Source organism: Mustela putorius, unplaced genomic scaffold, assembly GCF_011764305.1.
Source record: "Mustela putorius furo isolate JIRA1106 unplaced genomic scaffold, ASM1176430v1.1 tig00003856_pilon_pilon_pilon, whole genome shotgun sequence".
NCBI classification, from domain to species: Eukaryota; Metazoa; Chordata; class Mammalia; order Carnivora; family Mustelidae; genus Mustela; species Mustela putorius.
In genome coordinates, this window is record NW_025422008.1 from 2,150,372 (window position 1) to 2,168,785 (window position 18,414).

The 18,414-nt window shown below is 47.2% G+C and overlaps 1 protein-coding gene across 8 annotated transcripts; it reads left to right on the forward strand.

Moving 5' to 3' along the window:
- The first annotated feature begins 1,738 nt into the window (after positions 1-1,738).
- Positions 1,739-16,740, forward strand: MDC1 (mediator of DNA damage checkpoint 1). 8 transcript variants are annotated; one of them, XM_004781595.3, is made up of 16 exons: positions 1,740-2,235; positions 4,287-4,425; positions 5,322-5,702; positions 5,788-5,857; positions 6,172-7,192; positions 7,460-7,631; positions 8,523-8,588; positions 8,754-8,846; positions 9,589-10,356; positions 10,468-10,511; positions 10,964-13,216; positions 13,299-13,418; positions 13,547-13,729; positions 13,831-13,956; positions 14,068-14,178; positions 15,978-16,740. In XM_004781595.3, the coding sequence occupies exons 2-16, from the start codon at positions 4,290-4,292 to the stop codon at positions 16,143-16,145; spliced, it is 5,712 nt and encodes a 1,903-aa protein (XP_004781652.2). In that variant the 5' UTR covers positions 1,740-2,235; positions 4,287-4,289; the 3' UTR covers positions 16,146-16,740. The 8 variants fall into 8 exon arrangements, with proteins under 8 accessions (XP_004781650.2, XP_012905994.2, XP_044921140.1 ...); XM_004781593.3 differs by having other exon boundaries at positions 1,739-2,235; positions 6,172-7,631; XM_013050540.2 differs by having other exon boundaries at positions 1,739-2,231; positions 6,172-7,631.
- The last annotated feature ends 1,674 nt before the right edge of the window (positions 16,741-18,414 follow it).

An 18,414-nucleotide genomic window follows, 5' to 3' on the forward strand; every position in this document is an offset into this window, starting at 1 on the left:
ATACCTGAGTTTTTTGTACTAAAAGGGCGTAGTTTTCGGGGATACAGGAATTGGGATACCTAGGGTGCCAGGCGTTGGAGGGTGGAGTGGGCACGCCCTGAAAGCTCCTTACTGCGGTAGCTCTTGGGAAACGGGCTGCTTAGCTCAGCGAAAACTGGGGAGAAATGCGGCACCTTGCTCTGCTACCTAATAGCTGGTCCTTTGGTGACCCAGGACTTGAACTCTAGTAAGATGCTGCTCCCCCAGACAGGAAGAAAGGGGGCATTGCCCTCCTGCTGTTTTCTTGGAAGTTTTCTAGTGATAACGTTTAGAAACAGAATTGTAGCAATGGTTTTTCAAATTAGAGATGTAATTGTCTGAGGGTGTGTTCACAGAGTAAGTTGAATGGTTTAGAAAAACTGGTATCTGGACTCTGAAGTCATTAGTTTCTGTCCATGTAAGGGATTCTGGACTTTCGAGCAGCATTGAAGACACTGCTTTTATCAGAGAACTAAGGGATGAGAAGCCTAAATTTCAATGCCTTCCAGCCTGCCTCTAGACATTTTGGTGAAAGTGTTTTTCAGTTTGCTGAATTCTTTGACTACATGGCTGGCCCTTGCAATCTTTCAAAAGCCTCAAGATTGAAACAAAAGGGGGGGCGGATGGGAGAAAATAGGATGGGCTCAAGTCAGAGTGACGTGCTTCTTGGGGTTAATTCCTTTGATAGATACTTAGTGTCCACCAATCCAGAAGCTAAGGATACAAAATGAGTAAAAATTGGTTCACCATCTTCAGGATTTTGCAATTTGTTGGAAAATGTATAAGCAGTGGAGTGTGGTAAGCACTCTAATAAGACGTGTATCAAGGTTATTGTTGTTGTTGTTGTTGTTTTTAAGATTTTATTTATTTATTTGACAGAGAGAGAGAGAGAGATCACAAGTAGGCAGAGAGGCAGGCAGAGAGAGAGGAGGAAGCAGGCTCCCTGCCTAGCAGAGTCCGATGCGGGTCTCCATCCCAGGACCCTGGGATCACGACCTGAGCTGAAGGCAGAGGCTTTAGCCCACTGAGCCACCCAGGCACCCCAAGGTTATTGTTAATTCACAATGCATTCAACACATTTCTCCTTACCTAAACAAAAAATAAACCTCAACTTGTGTAAGACCTTCGCTATCCACTTAAACAAAGAGTATTTTACGTTTCAGGGCATGATCACAATGAAATCAATTACTTTATTGGGGCGGGGGGGGTTCAGAATTTAGAATTACAGGACTTGTTTCAGTTGTTTTTCCCTTACATTGGCTGTAGGAACCTTGGCAGGTCCTGTAACTTCGCAGACTTCAATTCCCTCTGTAAAATCTACTCCCTATTTGATTGTTGTGGTCGGAAAAGTGAGATAATGAATGCAAAAGGACTTCCTAAAGTACATACATAATCCAATTGTTACTATTCTCTTCTTGTCTTAGTATAATGAAATATGATTTTTATCAACCTTCCTCCACCTTTTGAAAGACCTCAACCTTTAAAATAGTTAACAAAACAATTCTCCCTCTTCGCCTACAGATCCTTAGGAAAATGACCTCCAAATGTCCATCAGGGATGTAGTCTCCGGGAGGAAAGGACAGAACTTCCACTTAAAAAAAAAAAAAGAAAGAAAGAAAGCCAAATCAAAAGGAACCGAAGTTCCACTGCGATGGAGAGGCATCAAACGCCACGCCTACGGGCAGTTCTCCAAACTGCAGCCTCCGGCCACGACTGCAACCCGCGCCTCATTTTCGTTTCTCATGAGTCAGCGGACTCCATGTCTGGGAGGACCGAGGAAGGTTCTACCGCCGTAGTAGACGCGTCCGGCGACTGCACTAGTAAGCCCCTCTAGCTGCCAGCGGCGCCCAGACTCTGTGGTCGCGGTTTGGAAATCTGCGCGGGAAGTGGGCAGCGAAGGGTGAAGCAGCGGTGGGCTGTACCTTGGAGCTGCCCAATCGAGGTGCGCCATTTCGTGCGCGCAAGGCAGCCTCGGATTACCGCCTCCCTCAATCAATTTCAAGCGCCCAGGAAAAGCCGCCCCTTTGAGCTGTTAAGGGGGCGGGGGCGAGGCTCTGGCTGGGCCTCTGGGTTGGGAGCTTCGTCAATCGTCAAGCAGCGGGGCTGTGACAGGCAGCAGCAGGAGCCAATCAGCATATCGGCGCCCTCTCGGCCCGCGCTCCCCCGCAACCGGGTCGCGGCCGTTACTGGTGGCGCGCGCGCGGGGACTCAAAGTAGGTGAGTTCTGGGGGGCTTCGTCCACCGCTCCTCGGAAGCCATCTTGGTTCTCTCGGAGGGCGGGGTGGGCGTGCCTTGGGTGCGACTGGGCGGAAGATACTTGGAAGTTTGTTTCTCCGGATTGTAATACTCATCCTTCCTTGACGTCTCTCCCCGAGTTTAGGTATGAAGACGGGGAGTCGTGGGACCTGGAACCTGGAGGGAGCCTCCTGTGGTGGAGATCAAAGATGGTGGCCCACTGGATTGGCTCCAAGGGCCCTGGGCTCCCGCTGAGTTCTCCATTCTTTAGGCCAGAGTTAGCACTATCCCCGTGGACGCGGCCTAATTTCCCTGTCAGCAGTTAACCTCTGCGGTGACATCTTTCGGAGTGATTTCCACCCATATTGTATTGACTTTTCATCACCTTTCATTTGTCCTTTCATCAGGAGGGCAGGGTTAATTTGACCTTTGGTTTGTGAAGAATGTATCCTGAGCTCTTTGAACAGTACCAGGTGCACAATAGGTACTGTCTTTTTGAGCAGTACCAGGTGCACAGTAGGTACTGTCGAATGAATATGATGGGGCTAGTTCTGCTGCTCCGGTTCTCCAGAGGGTTTGTGAAGGCAGAAATAGAATTAATGGTTACAATATAATGAGAAGGATTAGGGGAAGTACAAGTTCAATGACCAATGGGGACCATGTGGGTACACGAAGAACACTAGAAGGCAAGGAAAATTCCAGGAAAGTGACCTTTGAACTGAATCATAAACTATGGGTAAGAATTGGACCAGAAAACTAGGAATGAAGGGCCAAGGAACTGGCTAAGGCATGCAGGGGTTGGAAACAACAGGAACAGGGTGTTCAGAAATTGGGAAGAAGGTCCATGCGGCTGAAACATAGGCTTTGGTATAGGGGAGCAGGACCTGAGGTTCAGATCATGGAGGGTATTGCGAAGGAGTTGAGATTTTGTTTTATCCCGTGGGCATGGAAAGCCACCAAATATTAAACAGAGACAGTATCTTGGTGATCTTGGGCAAGTTCCTTAACCCACCTATGTTTCAGTTGCTTAGCCTGATAAATGGAATATAATAATAGTAGTTTACAAGGTTCTTGTGAGGATTAAGAGAGTCTGTCATTGTAAAGTAAATAGAGCAGTGCTTCACACATAGCAAACCTCTATGTATGTCAGCTGTTAGGATTCTTTGCAGCTTAGTTTGATCACACTGTGACATTCTGGTAAAATATAAAAAGCCTGTGTTTTGCAGAAGCACATTTATTCCTGTCCTTTCCACCTACCTGCTGTGTTATCCTGAGCAAGTCATTTAATATTTTTAGCTTTGGTTTCCCAAATGCATGCCTCATATGTCTATTATGCCTGACACATAACACAGTGCCCAACACACAGCTGATGCTTGGCAAAGTTTAGCTCCCTTTAAAATGTTTTTTTCAGGGGCGCCTGAGTGGCTCAGTTGTTAAGCATCTGCCTTCAGCTCAGGTCATGATCCAGGGTCCTGGGATCAAGCCCCGCATCAGGCTCCTGGCTCAGCAGGAAGCCTGCTTCTCCCTCTCCCACTTCCCACTTGTATTCCCTCTCTAGATGTCTCTTCTTCTCTGTCAAATAAAATTTTAAAAAATAAAATAAAATGTTTTTTTCAAACTGTGGGTTCCAACCCAGTGGATAGTGGATAGTGAAATCAATTTAGTGGGTTGCAGATCAGCATTTAAACAATAGTGGATGGGGGGGAAAAAAAGAATGAAAACTGGCAGTGTATTGTATACCATAAGGCTAAGCATTGTTTCTCAAAATGTTCGTCTCTATACGTAAGCACATGCATTTGTATAGTTTGTGTACTTGGGACCTTCTAATATTTATTCCCTCTCCCATAATATTTATATTTATTATAGTCACAAATATTTTTGGAATGTTTCAGAAAGGTAATAACAGGATGCTTGTCAGAAGGAGAAATGTCAACCATCACAACTCTCCAGATTTACCCCAGTTATCAGCCTCCTCTTTAAGGCTGTGTGTGTGGACCTGTGATAGAGTTGATGATAATGCGTTTCCTTCCCAGGTCATGGAGGACACCCAGGCTGTTAACTGGGATGTTGAAGAAGAGGAGGAGACAGAGAGATGCAGTGAATCCTTACGGTGTAGCTTGGAGCCCGTAGGGCGATTGCATATCTTCAGTAGTGCCCATGGACCAGAAAAAGGTCAGAGGTTATTGGATACTAAAGTACTGGTATAGGCCTCTTATTTTTGTGGGGAGGTAGTTGGAGGGTTGTAAGAAGCTTATACATGTTTCAAGGAGATCTGAAAAAATGTTTCACTGGGAATTCAGAGGAGGGGCCTGATTGAGTTGATTGTTTCAGGCAAGTACCCTGGGCTCAGTGGGCTCAGTTTTACTTTGGTAGGAGAAGATGAAGAGATTCATATGAAAATCCAGCATGGTCTGGAAATGGATGGTGGTGATAGTTGCACAACAATGTGAATGTACTTAATGCCACTGAACTGTACACTTAAAAATGGTTAAATAGTAAATTTTTCATATATTTCACCACAACAGAAAAAACCCAATATGGATAGATAGGGTATTGACAATGAATAACACTTATTAACAATGAATAACACATTGCTTCTATTCTTCAATACTTAGGTCTTCTCCGGTCTTGTGTATGTATGTGTATGTCTGTGTAAGTAAAGTGACAAGTTTATTAAGTGAAGATATAAGGAAAAGCTCTCAAGAGTAAGGGGGTCCTGGAGCCCCTGCGTAGCTCAGTGGGTTAAGCCTCTGCCTTCGGCTCAGGTCATGATCTCAGGGTCCTAGGATGGAGCCCTGTATCAGGCTCTCTGCTCGGTGGGGATCCTGCTTCCCCCTCTCTCTCTGTCTGCCTCTCTGCGTACTTGTGATCTCTCTGTGTCTCTGTCAAATGAATAAATAAAATCTTAAGAAAAAAAAAAAAGTGAGGGAGTCCTGACAGGGTTGACTGTCTTTTGTTTTTCTTTTGTGTGTGGGGATCTTGAGTTAGTAGTGGAGTACTTAACGGAATATTTTCCTGATAGCAGGCCAAGACTCAAGCTTTAACTTATCTGCCTCTTTAATTCTTAGATTTCCCCCTGTATCTCGGGAAGAATATGGTGGGGCGAATGCCTGATTGCTCTGTGACCCTACCCTTTTCATCCATCTCCAAACAACATGCAGTGATTGAAATTTTGGCCTGGGACAAAGCGCCTGTCCTCCAAGATTGTGGCAGCCTCAATGGTACTCAAGTCCTAAGGCCTCCTAAGGTCCTAAGCCCAGGGGTGAGTCACCGGCTGAGGGACCAGGAGTTGATTCTCTTTGCTGACTTGCCCTGCCAGTACCATCGCCTGAATGTCCCCCTGCCCTTTGTTTCCCGGGGCCCTCTAACTGTAGAAGAGACACCCAGGGTACAGGGAGGAACTCAACCCCAGAGGCTCTTGTTGGCTGAGGACTCAGAGGAGGAAGTAGGTATGTCTGTGTATTGGGAGGGTGGGTGAGAAGATGGAGATGGTGAGTATAAAACAGTCAACTTACTCCTTTCTACTCTTGACAGATTCTCCTTCTGAAAGGTGTGTGATGAAAGGACCAAGGACCTCCCCTTTGGCAGCAGTAGTTCCAGAGAGGTGAGTGCCAAAGGGCCAGATACTTGAGTCTTCAAAAGGAGGAGGAACCAGGGACTGTAGGATCCATCTGCAAGAGATGCTTATCATGAAAGTGGGGAATCGCACATACTCTTTCACTCAGATGAACTTTGATTGAACACCTCTGATTGTGCCAAGTAGAGAACTAATTGCTGGAGAGAGGAAAGAAACCACCCACAAAAAAACAAAAAACAGCTACTGCCTTGTGTCTGCCCTTATGGGGCTCATAGCTGAGCGGAGTATTCCTTCTTGGGAAACGGGTGCTATAGACTCTTTCCCTTTTCTTCCCTTTGCAGTGATGAAGAAGGACCTTCTCCTGCCCCAGATGGCCCTGGGCCACCATTTGCCTTCAGCCTGGACAGTGACACAGATGAGGAAGAAAGTCAGCATCCAGCAGCAGGAGAGGCCTTCTTAGCTGCCAGAAGAGGCTCCACTGCAGAGACAGAACAGCCTACAGCTGTGGCAACTGAAATCCAGCTTGAAAAGGATCAGTGTTCAGTGAAGGAGAGGAACAATGGCACAGAGGTTGAGAGGGATGCAAGGAATGGGGTGGTCCCACTTGGGGCCACTCTGGCAAGAAACCAAACTGCTGAGGAGGACAGTGACACAGATATGGATGAGAGAAGGCCTGCTGAGGTCCTCTGGAAAAGGGCCCAGCCTTCTGGCTTCACAGACAGTGATACTGATGTGGAAGAAGAAGGGATCCCCGCAACCCCAGCTGTAGTTCCTACGAAGAAGAGGCAAATCCTCCACGAAATTAGTAAAAAGATTCCTCAGGCACCTGCTTTGGTACATCTGCAGGAGAGCCCAGCCAATAATGATACAGATGTGGAAGAAAGTGAGTTCCAACTGGCAGTCCCTCCGGAGAGAAACCAAGCCTCCGTGGTGATTGACAGCAATACAGATGATGAGGAAGAAGTCTTAGCAGCACTCACTTTGGCACATCTGAAAGAGAGCCAAGCTGATACATGGAACAGAGGTACTGATGTGGAAGAGAGCAGGGCCCAACCTGTGGCTCTTCTGGAGCAAAACCAAACCTCTGCTGGGAGAGACAGTGACACAGACTCGGAGGAGGAGGGGCTCCCAATCGAAAAGAAAGGAACTGTTCCCAAGTGTCATATAGACAAGGCATATTCAGAAAAAAGGCAGTCTCCTCTCCAAGACTGTGATCTAGGGGTGGACGAAGATAAGAGCTCACTTGGGGCCCATCTGCAGAGAAGCCAAGCCTCTGCCACAGTGGACATCAACACACAAGTGGAGGAGAAAACCCTATCAGGACCAGCCGTTACACTTGTGGAGAAGCATCAAGTGCCTATGGTATGGACAAATCAAACAAATGTGGAAGTAGAAGGGGGCCAAGCAAAGCTGCCTGTGATGCATCTAGAGGAAACCCAGCCTCCTCCCCCTGGGGACTGTGAGACAGGTGCAGAAGAGGGCACATCCTTAGCAGCCTCAGTGGTGGCAGATACAGGAAAGTGCCAGCTTCCAGCAGAAGGGGATGCTGGGATGGAATGGGCTGCAGCTGTTCCTGAGCAAGAGAGAGCTCTTGAGGCAAGGGCCCAGGGTGAATCCCTTGTGTCACAGGTGGAGCAGGATCTTCTCCCTGTCTCGAGGGAGAACCTTACAGATCTTGTGGTGGACACAGGCACTTCAGGGGAACCCATCCAGCCGCAGAGAGAGGGAGCCCAAACCCCTACAGAAAGGGAGAGAGAATTACATGTGGACAGGACCAAGGACTCTGGGGACAACCATGGTGGTAAGTGCTGGACTTCCTCCCTTGACTCCTTAAAGAAAGAATGCAAAAATAACAATAATAAATAAATAAAAGAATGCTTATAGGGTTTCCTAGTCTATTTGAGCTGCTATAACAGAATGCCATAGGCTGGCTGGTTTATAAACAACAGAAATTTTTTCTCATAGTTGTGAAAGCTGGGAAGTCCAAGATCAGAGTGCCAGTATAGTCATGTTCTGCTGAAGACTACTTCCTCTTCATAGGCAGCTATCTTCTCACTGTGTTGTCACATGGCAGAAGGGGCACAAAGGGAATTCTGGGGTCTCTTTTACAAGGGTACTAGTCCCATTCATGTGGGTTCTACCTTCATGACCTAATCATCTCCCAAAGAACTTACCTCCTAATAAAATCACATTGGAAATTAGGTTTCAACATACGAATTTGGGTGGGGATATAAACATTTGGTCCATTACAGAGGGCTTGGGGCTAGGGAGAAAATGGTAGAGAAAGAATAAGGAAGTGTCAGATAAGACTTTTTTTTTTTAAGGTTTTTTTTTTTAAGATTTTATTTATTCATTTGACAGACCACAAGTAGGCAGAGAGGCAGTTAGTGAGAGAGAGGGAAGCAGGCTCCCTGCCCAGAACCGCAGGATCATGACCTGAGCCAAAGGCAGAGGCTTTAACCCACTGAGCCACCCAGGTGCCCCTTTTTTAAGGTTTTATTTATTTGTCAGAGAGAGAGCAGCAGGCAGAGGGAGAAGCAGGCTCCCCACTGAGCAAGGAGCCCAACAGGGGGCTTGATCCCAGCACCCTGGGATCATGACCTGAGCCGAAGGCAGACAGTTAACTGACTGAGTCACCCAGGTATCCCCAGATAGGACTTTCTATTATCTGTCTTATATTTTCCCCTCTCAGATTCTGAAGACTTGGACCTACAGGCTACCCAGTGCTTTGTGGAGAGAGAGAATCAGAGCCCAGAAGGTAAGGACATCCATGTCATATGGATGTTGGCACAAGTGGGAGCTGGGAGCCTAGACTGGTGGTCCTTGAAGGTTGTGAATACTGGTGTGGGGAGGCCAGGAGGCCAGGAGTGGGAGCCCAGAGTTCTCTGGAGGAGCTATGCTTGAGCCAGCTTTTCTTGTCCAGCAGTCCAGAGCATGGAGGATGAAGCTACCCAGGCCTTCCTGGTTACTCTACCCCAAGACCCTGGCCCTTCCTGTTGCAGTTTCCAGGCCCCAGGTATAAGAAATTCTAGCCTTCATGCCCCTAACTTGGCATCATTGCTTTTCCCTCATGTTTCTTTCATAATCTTTGACTCTTCTGCTAATGTTTCTCCATCTCCCATCTTTTTTTTTTTTTTTTAAGATTTTATTTATTATTTGACAGAGAGATCACAAGTAGGCAGAGAGGCAGGCAGAGAGAGAGGAGGAAGCAGGCTCCCCACGGAGCAGAGAGCCCGATGTGGGGCTCAATCCCAGGACGCTGGGATCATGACCTGAGCTGAAGGCAGAGGCTTAACCCACTGAGCCACCCAGGTGCCCCTCTCCCATCATTTTTAAAGAGGCTGCTATGAGAATTTCTATGCACATGTGGGGTCTTAACTTAGACAAATATTAAATGTAGTAATTGTCCTCTTTATTCCAAGCCTTCCTTTAATAATCCACTTAGGTTTATTATTCATGAATTTTTTCTTTGAAAGATTTTATTTATTTATTTGAGAGAGAGAGCGTGCACACGCGCACACCCACATGAATGGGGGAGAGGGGCAGAGGAAGAGGGAGAAGCAAACTCCTCGCTGAGCAGGGAGCCTGATGTGGGGCTCAGTTTCAGGACCCTGAGATCATGAGCTGAGCTGGAGGCAGATGCTTAAGTGACTGAGTCACTCAGGCACCCTTGTTATAAATTAATTTCTCTTACTCTTTTTTCAACCTATTAAATTTTCAATCTGCATTTCTCTCTCTCTTTGACTCTTTGCCTCCAGGTGCCCTGGATGAGCCATGGGAAGTCTTGGCAACACAGCCATTCTGTCCGAGAGAGTCTGAGGCCTCTGAGCCCCATCCCATTGCTGCCCATCTTGATGCCCATGGATCTTGCCCCTCTACACCCAGGACACCACCACAAGCCCAACATCCAGAGATCCCAGGTCATGAAGAGGCACTGGGGACTCAAGGCAGAGGGATGCAGACTGTGGAGAACGACATGGGTACACCAAGGGAAGCAGCAGAGGGGGTGACCCCTGAGAGAGGACTGTTGAACAGGGAAACCAAGAACCTGCCAGCAGAAGAGAGAGAAGATGTTATAGGAGAAGAAGAATTAACCAGAGGGAAACAGATGTTAGCTAGAGATAATCAGGGACAAGAGTCTGACCAAAAGGTAAAAAGTGCAAGTATTGAAAGGAATACGGAGACTTTAAACATAGAAATTGAGATCCCCAGGGAAGTACAAGAGGAAGAGATAGGAAAGCAGACTCTTGCAAGAGAAGTATTTGAGAGAGAAGCAGAGAAACTAGTACTAGAGAGAGAAGATGAGCCAAGTGGATTAGGCATTGAGGTACCAGAAGAAAAACTGGAGAGCGGACCACAGAGAGGGGAAACAGAGAAAGGGAGCCAGGACCAGGAAGGGCAAGCCTCCCATCTAACACCAGAGCCTAGAGCAGGGACGGGAGACCATCAGGGACTCACTTCAACCCCAGGAGCTTCTGGGAACCAGTCAGATGGAGCCCCGATAAGCCCCAGGAGGCAGCAGAGAGGTAAGTGAAGGCAGAGGGAAACCCAAGATGGTACACAGCCCCTGTGCTAATCAACCCCTAAGTGTCTCGACTCTTAGACCTCAGCTCCACTTGCTTTTACTTTCTCTCTAGGCCACTGGACTTGCAAGATGCCACCTGCTGAGAAGGCCTCTGCGGTGAGAGCTGCTTTTTCTACCTCTTCACTGCCCCTTCACCTGACCTTGCTTTAGTCTACTCCTCCATCTTCCCGATTTTCTTCGGTTGTCACCACTCCTTAGTTGGCTTCTGTGCCTTTCCTTTCAACCTGTCATTTTCCATATCTGTTTCCCAAGTTCTATCTCCCTCTGTCTGACTCAGAACGTCCATTTTTTCATGTCTTTTCCCTTTTTCCAACCATCCTTTTATTATCATCATCTATCTGTGGAGAACACTGCTGGCATGAGGAAAGGTGTGTGAGAATGAGGACTGCTCCCTCCCTAGGAAGTTCCCAGTCTCATGGAAGGGAGATCATAGATAAGTGAAATGCCAGGAACACACTCTAACCATAAACAAGTATTAAGAACATATCCAAGTACTGTCTCTCTTCTCTCTGCCTCTTCTTCCCTCACTTGCTTCTGTTTCTCTTCAGGGTGATCAGGAATCTGCAGATGCTTGTCTGCCTCCTGCAGTGCCTGAAGCCTCAGCCCTCCACCACAACTCCCTCCTCTCTCAGAGTCAAAAACATCCTGTGCCCCAGCCCTTCCATTCTCCCTCTCCATCTTCTTTAGAGCCCATTCCCAGAACCAGACAAAATGGGAATCAGGAAGTTCCAGAGACTACCTTGTCCTCAGACATGGAGCCTCTCCACTCAAAATCCAAAGTCAGGCTCCAAGGGTCCTCCAGGAAGACACCCTCTGCAGTTTCTTCTTTAGCCCTTGAACCACACTCTACCATCCCCACAGACCAGCCCCTCAGTCCTGAGCTCACATCTCGGGTCACTCGGGGCAGGACACGTAGGTCCTCTGTCATGACCCCTGAACTAGTTGTCCCCACAGCCCCTGAGCTCCAGACTTCCACCTCCAAAGACCAGCCTGTCATCCCTGAGTCAACATTGCCGGTCACTCGGGGTAGAACAAATAGGTTTTCTGTCAAGACCCCTGAACTTGTTGTTCCTATAGTCCCTACAGTCAAGCCTTCCACCTCCAAGGAGCAGCCTGCCGCTACTGAGCTCATATCTCAGAGCAGGACCCATAAATCTGTCAAGACCCCTGAACCAGTTGTCTCCACAGCCACTCAGGGAAGGGCACATAGGTCTTCTGACAAGACTCCCAAAACAGTTATCCCCATAGCCCCTGAGCTCCAGCCTTCTACTTCCAAAGACCAGCCTGTCACCCCTGAGCGCACATCTAGGGTCACTTGGGGCCGTACACGTAGGTCCTCTATCAAGACTCCTCAACCAACTGTCCCCACAGTCCCTGAACTCCAGCCTTCCACCTCCAAAGACCAGTCTATCATCACTGAGCCCATATCTGGGGCCACTCACAGCAGGACATATAGGTCTTCTGGTAAGACCTCTGAGCCACATATCCCAACAGCTCCTAAAGTCCAGCCTTCCATCGCCACAGACCAGCCTGTCACCCCTGAGCCCACATCTAGGGTCACTTGGGGCAGGACACGTAGATCCTCTGTCAAGACTCCTAAACCAACTGTCCCCACAGTCCCTGAACTCCAGCCTTCCACCTCCAAAGACCAGCCTGTCATCACTGAGCCCACATCTGGGGCCCCTCACAGCAGGACACATAGGTCTTCTGGCAAGACCCCTGAGCCAGTTATCCCAATAGCTCCTGAAGTCCAGCCTTCCATCCCCACAGACCAGCCTGTCATCCCCAAACCCACATCTCAGGGCAGGACACCCAGGTCTTCTATCAAGACCCCTGAGCCAATTGTCCCGACAGCCCCTGAGCCCCAGCTTACCACCCCTGGAGGCCAGCCTGTCACCCCCAAACGTACATCTCGGGGCAGGACACCTAGATCTTCTAGCAAGACCCCCAAATCAATTGTCTACACAGTCCCTGAGCTCCAGGCTTCCACCCCCACAAACCAGCCTGTCACCCCCAAACTCATATCTCTGGCCACTCGGGGCAGGACACAAAGATCCTCTATCAAGACCTCTGAGCCAGTTGCCCCCACAGCCCCTGAACTCCAGCCTTCCCTCTCCACAGATCAGCCTGTCACTCCTGAGCCCACATCTCGGGCCACTCGGGGCAGGACACATAGGTCCTTTGTCAAGATCCCCCAACCAACTGAGCTCAGAGCCCCTGACCTTGAATCTCTCACCCCCACAGATCAGCTGGTCACCCCTAAGGCTCAGGGTTTTCAGGGTAAGACACTCAGGTCTTCTGGAATAAGTGCTGGGCCAGTTCTTACCACCCCTGAATTCCAGTCTCCTGTCCCCACAGACCAGCCTCTTCCCCCTGAGCCCATCTCTCAAGCCAATTGCAGCAGGAAGCTGAGGGCCACTAGGAAATATGGGTCCCTCACAGCTCCCATTGTCTGTGAGCCGTATTCTGCACTCCCTGAATCTAAATCTCAGTCCTCAAGGAACCAGAGACAAGGGGCAATGAGAGTAGTTGAATCCCTCAGGACCACACCCAAGCCTGCCTTAGCCCAGCTTCCTGAGGCCCCCACTCATGCTACCCAAATCCAAAAGGTAGAGGGAGCAGGCAGATCAGAGTTCACCCCAGAGCCCCTGCCTAAGGCCTCTCAGAGCTGCAAGAGGCCTTTGGCTACTGTAGATTCACCCCCACTTCAAAAACGGCTCCAAAGAGGGGAAGTCACCCAGAAGACAGTGTTCCTCAAGGAAGAGGAAGAAGATCCAATGAAGAGGCCAAGGAAGGAAGAGGTAGGGAGAGGGCCGGGCCTATGAAGCTAGGAAAGGGCTTAGAGACTCAAGAAACCCCCAGCAAGATCTTTCTCAATCTCAGGATGTAGTGGCTCCAGGACCAGGCAAGAGAAAGAGAGACCAAGCAGAGGAGGAGCCCAAGGGACTACCAAGCCGCAGCCTTCGACGCACCAAACCTAACCAAGAGTCCACAGCCCCCAAAGTAGGAGAAAAAAGGCATGGGGCTTGGTGGGAGACAGACAAGGGAGGATGGGAGGAGACCTTAGGGGTTTGGAGACAGGCGCAGATGGTACAGGTTGCTGTGACCAGCTCAGGTTAACCCCTCCACAGGTACTTTTCACAGGAGTGGTGGATGCCCGTGGAGAGCGGGCAGTGCTGGCCCTGGGGGGGAGTCTGGCCAGCTCAGTGGCAGAGGCTTCCCACCTAGTGACTGATCGAGTCCGACGCACAGTCAAGTTCCTCTGTGCCCTGGGGCGGGGGATCCCCATCCTCTCCTTGGACTGGCTGCACCAGGTGAGAGTCTAAGAGAGGACATACCATCAGAGGTCACTGATGGCAGAAGAGCTGGGTGGTGGGCTGGGCTGAGCTTTTGTGCTCACTGGTACTGTCCTTAGTCCCGCAAAGCTGGTTGCTTCTTGCCCCCGGATGAATATGTGGTGACTGATCCTGAGCAGGAGAAGAACTTCGGCTTCAGCCTTCGAGATGCCCTGAGCCGGGCTCGGGAACGAAGGTTGCTGGAGGTGAGAGGCTATCTTCTGCCCTGTGCTTTAGCCTTCCCTCCAGAGGCGCCCCAGCTATTCACTGCCTGTCAGGGCATACATTTATGACCTCCACCATTTTCTTCCTCTTAGGGCTATGAGATCCACGTGACCCCAGGAGTCCAGCCCCCACCACCTCAGATGGGAGAGATCATCAGCTGCTGTGGAGGCACTGTACTACCCAGCATGCCCCGGTCCTATAAGGTATGAGTGCTATGTTCTGGATCTGGTGAGGTGGCAGTTAAAGAGATGGCTGGGGGGCGCCTGGGTGGCTCAGTGGGTTGGGCCTCTACTTTCGGCTCGGGTCCTGGGATCAAGCCCTGCATTGGGCTCTCTGTTTGGCAGGGGGCCTACTTGCCCCCTACCTCTGCCTGCCTCTCGGCCTACTTGTGATCCCTGTCAAATAAATAAATAAAATATTTTTTTAAAATAAAAAATAAAGCAAGTAAAGAGGTGGCTAGAACGGGAAAAGGTTGGAGAACCAAACATGGACAGGAACACAAGAAGTGAGAGGGTGAAGGGAAGCTCTGTAGTATGTAAAGGGATAGGAATGAAGAAGTCTGCTGATTCCGAGGGATTTATTTTTATTTATTTATTTATTTATATGATAGAGAGAGAGAGAGAGAGATCACAAGTAAGCAGAGAGGCAGGCAGAGAGAGGAGGAAGCAGGCTCCCTGCTGAGCAGAGAGCCCGATGCGGGGCTTGATCCCAGGACCCTGAGATCATGATCTGGACCAAAGGCAGAGGCTCAACCCACTGAGCTACCCAGGCACCCCCCTGAGTGGATTTATTTTTATTTTATATTTTAAAATTTTTTAAATATATGCAAAGGGAGAGAAAACTTCCATTATCAGTGAACCTCCCATATATCAATCACTCAGATTTAACAAGGTAGTTTAGACTTTGCTACATTTTCTCCATTTATCATTTTGTTCTTTGCTAAATTATTTTTTTTAAAGATTTTATTTATTTATTTATTTGACAGATCACAAGTAGGCAGAGAGGCAAGGCAGAGAGAGGGGAAGCAGGCTCCCGGCTGAGCAGAGATCCTGATGCAGGGCTCGATCCCAGGACCCTGAGATTATGACCTGAGCAGAAGGCAGAGGCTTTAACCCACTGAGCCACCCAGGCGCCCCTGCTAAATTATTTTAAAGAAACTGCAAACTTCGTATTATTTCTCTCTATATACTTAAAGTATACTTTCTGAGATACCATGCACTTTGTTTTCTCTTTTCTTTTCTTTCTTTCTTTCTTTTTTTTTTTTTTTACATAATCACAACGCCATTATTGATCCATAACAAAATTAACAATAGTTTCTTGGTCATTTTCTTACATCCCATTAGCCAGATCTCACTAGTTGGCCAAAAATGTCTCTTTATTATTTTTTTTTTTTTAAAGATTTTATTTATTTATTTGACAGAGATCACAAGTAGGCAGAGAGGCCGGCAGAAAGAGAGAGAGGAGGAAGCAGGCTCTCTGCGGAGCGGACAGCCCGATGCGGGGCTCGATCCCAGGACCTTGGGATCATGACCTGAGCCGAAGGCAGAGGCTTTAACCCACTGAGCCACCCAGGCGCCCCCAAAAATGTCTCTTTAAAATTCAAGTCAGGATTCAGACAATTCCCATGTATTGCCACAGTTGCATATCTTTTGATTCTCTTTTACTCTAGAAAAGATCTTCCCCAACCCACCTAACCTTTTTTTTATTCCATTGACTTCCTACAGAAACCAGGTCAGTTGTTCTTTAGAATGTCTGAGTCTGGGTTTTTCTGTTTGCTCCTTTGTTGTGTAATTTATGTTGTTCTTTTACATTTCCTGTAAACTATTAAATTTAAAAAGATTGAATAAATCCAGGTTTAGCTTTTCTGGCAAGAGTACTTCTAGCAAGTATGCTTCATATCAGAGGTCTATTTCAGTGATGCTGAAACTGATTAGTAGATTCTGAACCTACTTCTAGGATTCTTTTTCACTCCTGACTTTGTCTTTGCTCTGTCTTTCCCCAGCCTCAGAGAGTTGTGATTACATGCTCCCAGGACTTCCCTCGATGCTCTATTCCGTTTCGGGTTGGGCTGCCCATCCTCTCACCTGAGTTCCTGCTGACAGGAGTGCTGAAGCAGGAAGCCAAGCCAGAGGCCTTCATCCTCTCCACTTTGGAAATGTCATCCTCCTGAAAATGTAACCACAGTACTCTCTTCCCTCCTAGACCAGTAAATAAAGTGTTAGAAAATATTTGGAAGAAAGAACCTAGGGTTTTAGATAGGTTTTGGATATACTGACCTGATTTGTCTTGGAACATGGGGGGGCTGAAAAGGTTTACGGGTAACCAAAAAGATAGGGAGATTTAGAGCCACAGATTTCTTAAATAACCACTTAAGAGTTGGGTAATCCCATACTCATCTCTTAAGTGGCTACCCTTAGCAGGACTGATGTACTTAGTGCTATGAGGAACACACAGTGTCCTGCCTCCTGTTTGGAAACAAACCATTTCTCTTCCTCTTTTACTGGGATTCTTACTCATCTTCTGAAAGATAGTGGAAAGAATTTTAGTGTCAAGAACTTAAAGGGATGCTTGGAGTGGGTAATTTAAGGTTGGATTATGGAACGCTCTAAAATATTTTCCTTTCTTCTCACTCGATCTTGTTAGAAGCGTTCTTTAGCTTTGACTTTGAGCAAATTGCTACATTTTTCTGGCCTGCTTTTCCAGTATTTATAAAAATTAGAGCTTAGGTTTAACCTCTGATAAATAAATATTCACTCTGTGCCTTATGGTGTAGTGTAGTTTCTTTTAACATACCTGAAATTTAAATTTTACTTATTTTATTTTTAAAGTAAGCTCTGTACCCAAAATGGGGCTCGAACTCACAATCCTGAGATCAAGAGTCTCACGCTCCACCAACTGAGCCAGCCAGGTGCCCCTTAAATTTAAATTTTAAAAGTTGGTTGATTACAATGATGGGGAGAAATTGGAACCTTTATTATACATTGCTTCTAGGAATATAAATGGTTCAGCTGCTGTGGTAAGTAGTCTGACAGTTTCCCAAAAAATTAGACATAGAATTCCCAAATGACCCAGTAACTCCATTAGTAGGTATATATGCAAAAGAATTAAAACTTGTGTTCAAACAAACACTTGTACACAGTGTTCATATCAGCACTTAACATGAGTCAAAAGGAAAAAACAAAAACAAAAAAACAAGAGCCAAAAGGTGAAAAAAAAATGTTCATCAGCAGTTGAATATAAATACATGTGGCATATCCACACGATGGACTATTATTCATCCATAAAAGGTGGTGAAGTACTGATTCATGCTACAGTGTTTTGAGGATGAACCTCAAAGCATTATGCTAAGTGAAAGGAGCCAGACACAAAAAGTCACCTGGGATGATTCCACTTACATGAAATACCTAGAATAGGTAAATGCATAGAGACAGTAGAGTGGTGGTTGTCAGGAGCTGGGAGAAGGGGAAAATGTGTGCAGGGTTTTATTTTGGAATGCTGGGGTTTTACTTTGGAACTTGATAGAGATGGTGATTACACAGATTATGAAGGTATTAAATGTCACTAGATTTTTCTCTTTAAAATAGTTAATTTGGGGGGCGCCTGGGTGGCTAGTGGGTTATGATCAGGTTATGATCTCAGGGTCCTGGGATCGAGCCCTGCATCGGGTTCTCTGCTCAGCAGGGTGCCTGCTTCCTCCTCTCTCTTTCTCTCCCTGCCTCTCTGCCTACTTGTGGTCTCTGTCAAATAAATAAATAAAATCTTTAAAAAATATTTTTTTTGGAAATAGTTAATTTTGTTATGTGAATTTCACTTTAAAAAAAGATGGGTGATTAGTTTGTGACTTTTCTGCAAGTGAATTATACTTAAGTTTGTAAAACTTTGGTGTAGTAGAATGAGCACAAGCTTTACTGACTTTTAACACTGCTGATTTCTAAACATGAACATGTCTCGATATATGTTAAGCACAGCCATTGTAGGTGTGGCACATGGTAGGACCCAAATAAATATTAGTCCCATTGCACAACTCAGCCTGTACTCTGTGAAACTGTCTATGGCCTGGAGGTCCAGGGGATTCCTTACAGTACCAGCTGCCTCTATATCCCTATTTAGCACTCATGTGCACTCTTAGTGACACTGAAGTGCCCCAGTTTAAATTTCTGGAGACTAGAGACCTTTTCTTACACTTCCAATAAATTCTATAGCTTATAGCACAAATAAGAAGTATCTCTATCACTCAGGGTCCCAGCAAGAAATGACAACACTGGGGCGCCTGGGTGGCTCAGTTGATTAAAGTCTTTTCCTTCGGCTCAGGCCATGATCCCAGCGTCCTGGGATCGAGCCCCGCATCGGGCTCTCTGCTTGGCGGGGAGCCTGCTTCCTCCTCTCTGTGCCTGCCTCTCTGCCTACTTGTAATCTCTGCTTGTCAAATAAATAAATAA

Coding starts and splice junctions, on each gene's coding strand:
- MDC1 (XM_004781593.3), top strand. CDS start 4,290: ATGGAGGACACCCAGGCTGTTAACTGGGATGTTGAAGAAGAGGAGGAG. Junction 13,419..13,546: donor AAGAGTCCACAGCCCCCAAA/GTAGGAGAAAAA, acceptor ACCCCTCCACAG/GTACTTTTCACAGGAGTGGT. Junction 13,957..14,067: donor GGGAACGAAGGTTGCTGGAG/GTGAGAGGCTAT, acceptor TCTTCCTCTTAG/GGCTATGAGATCCACGTGAC.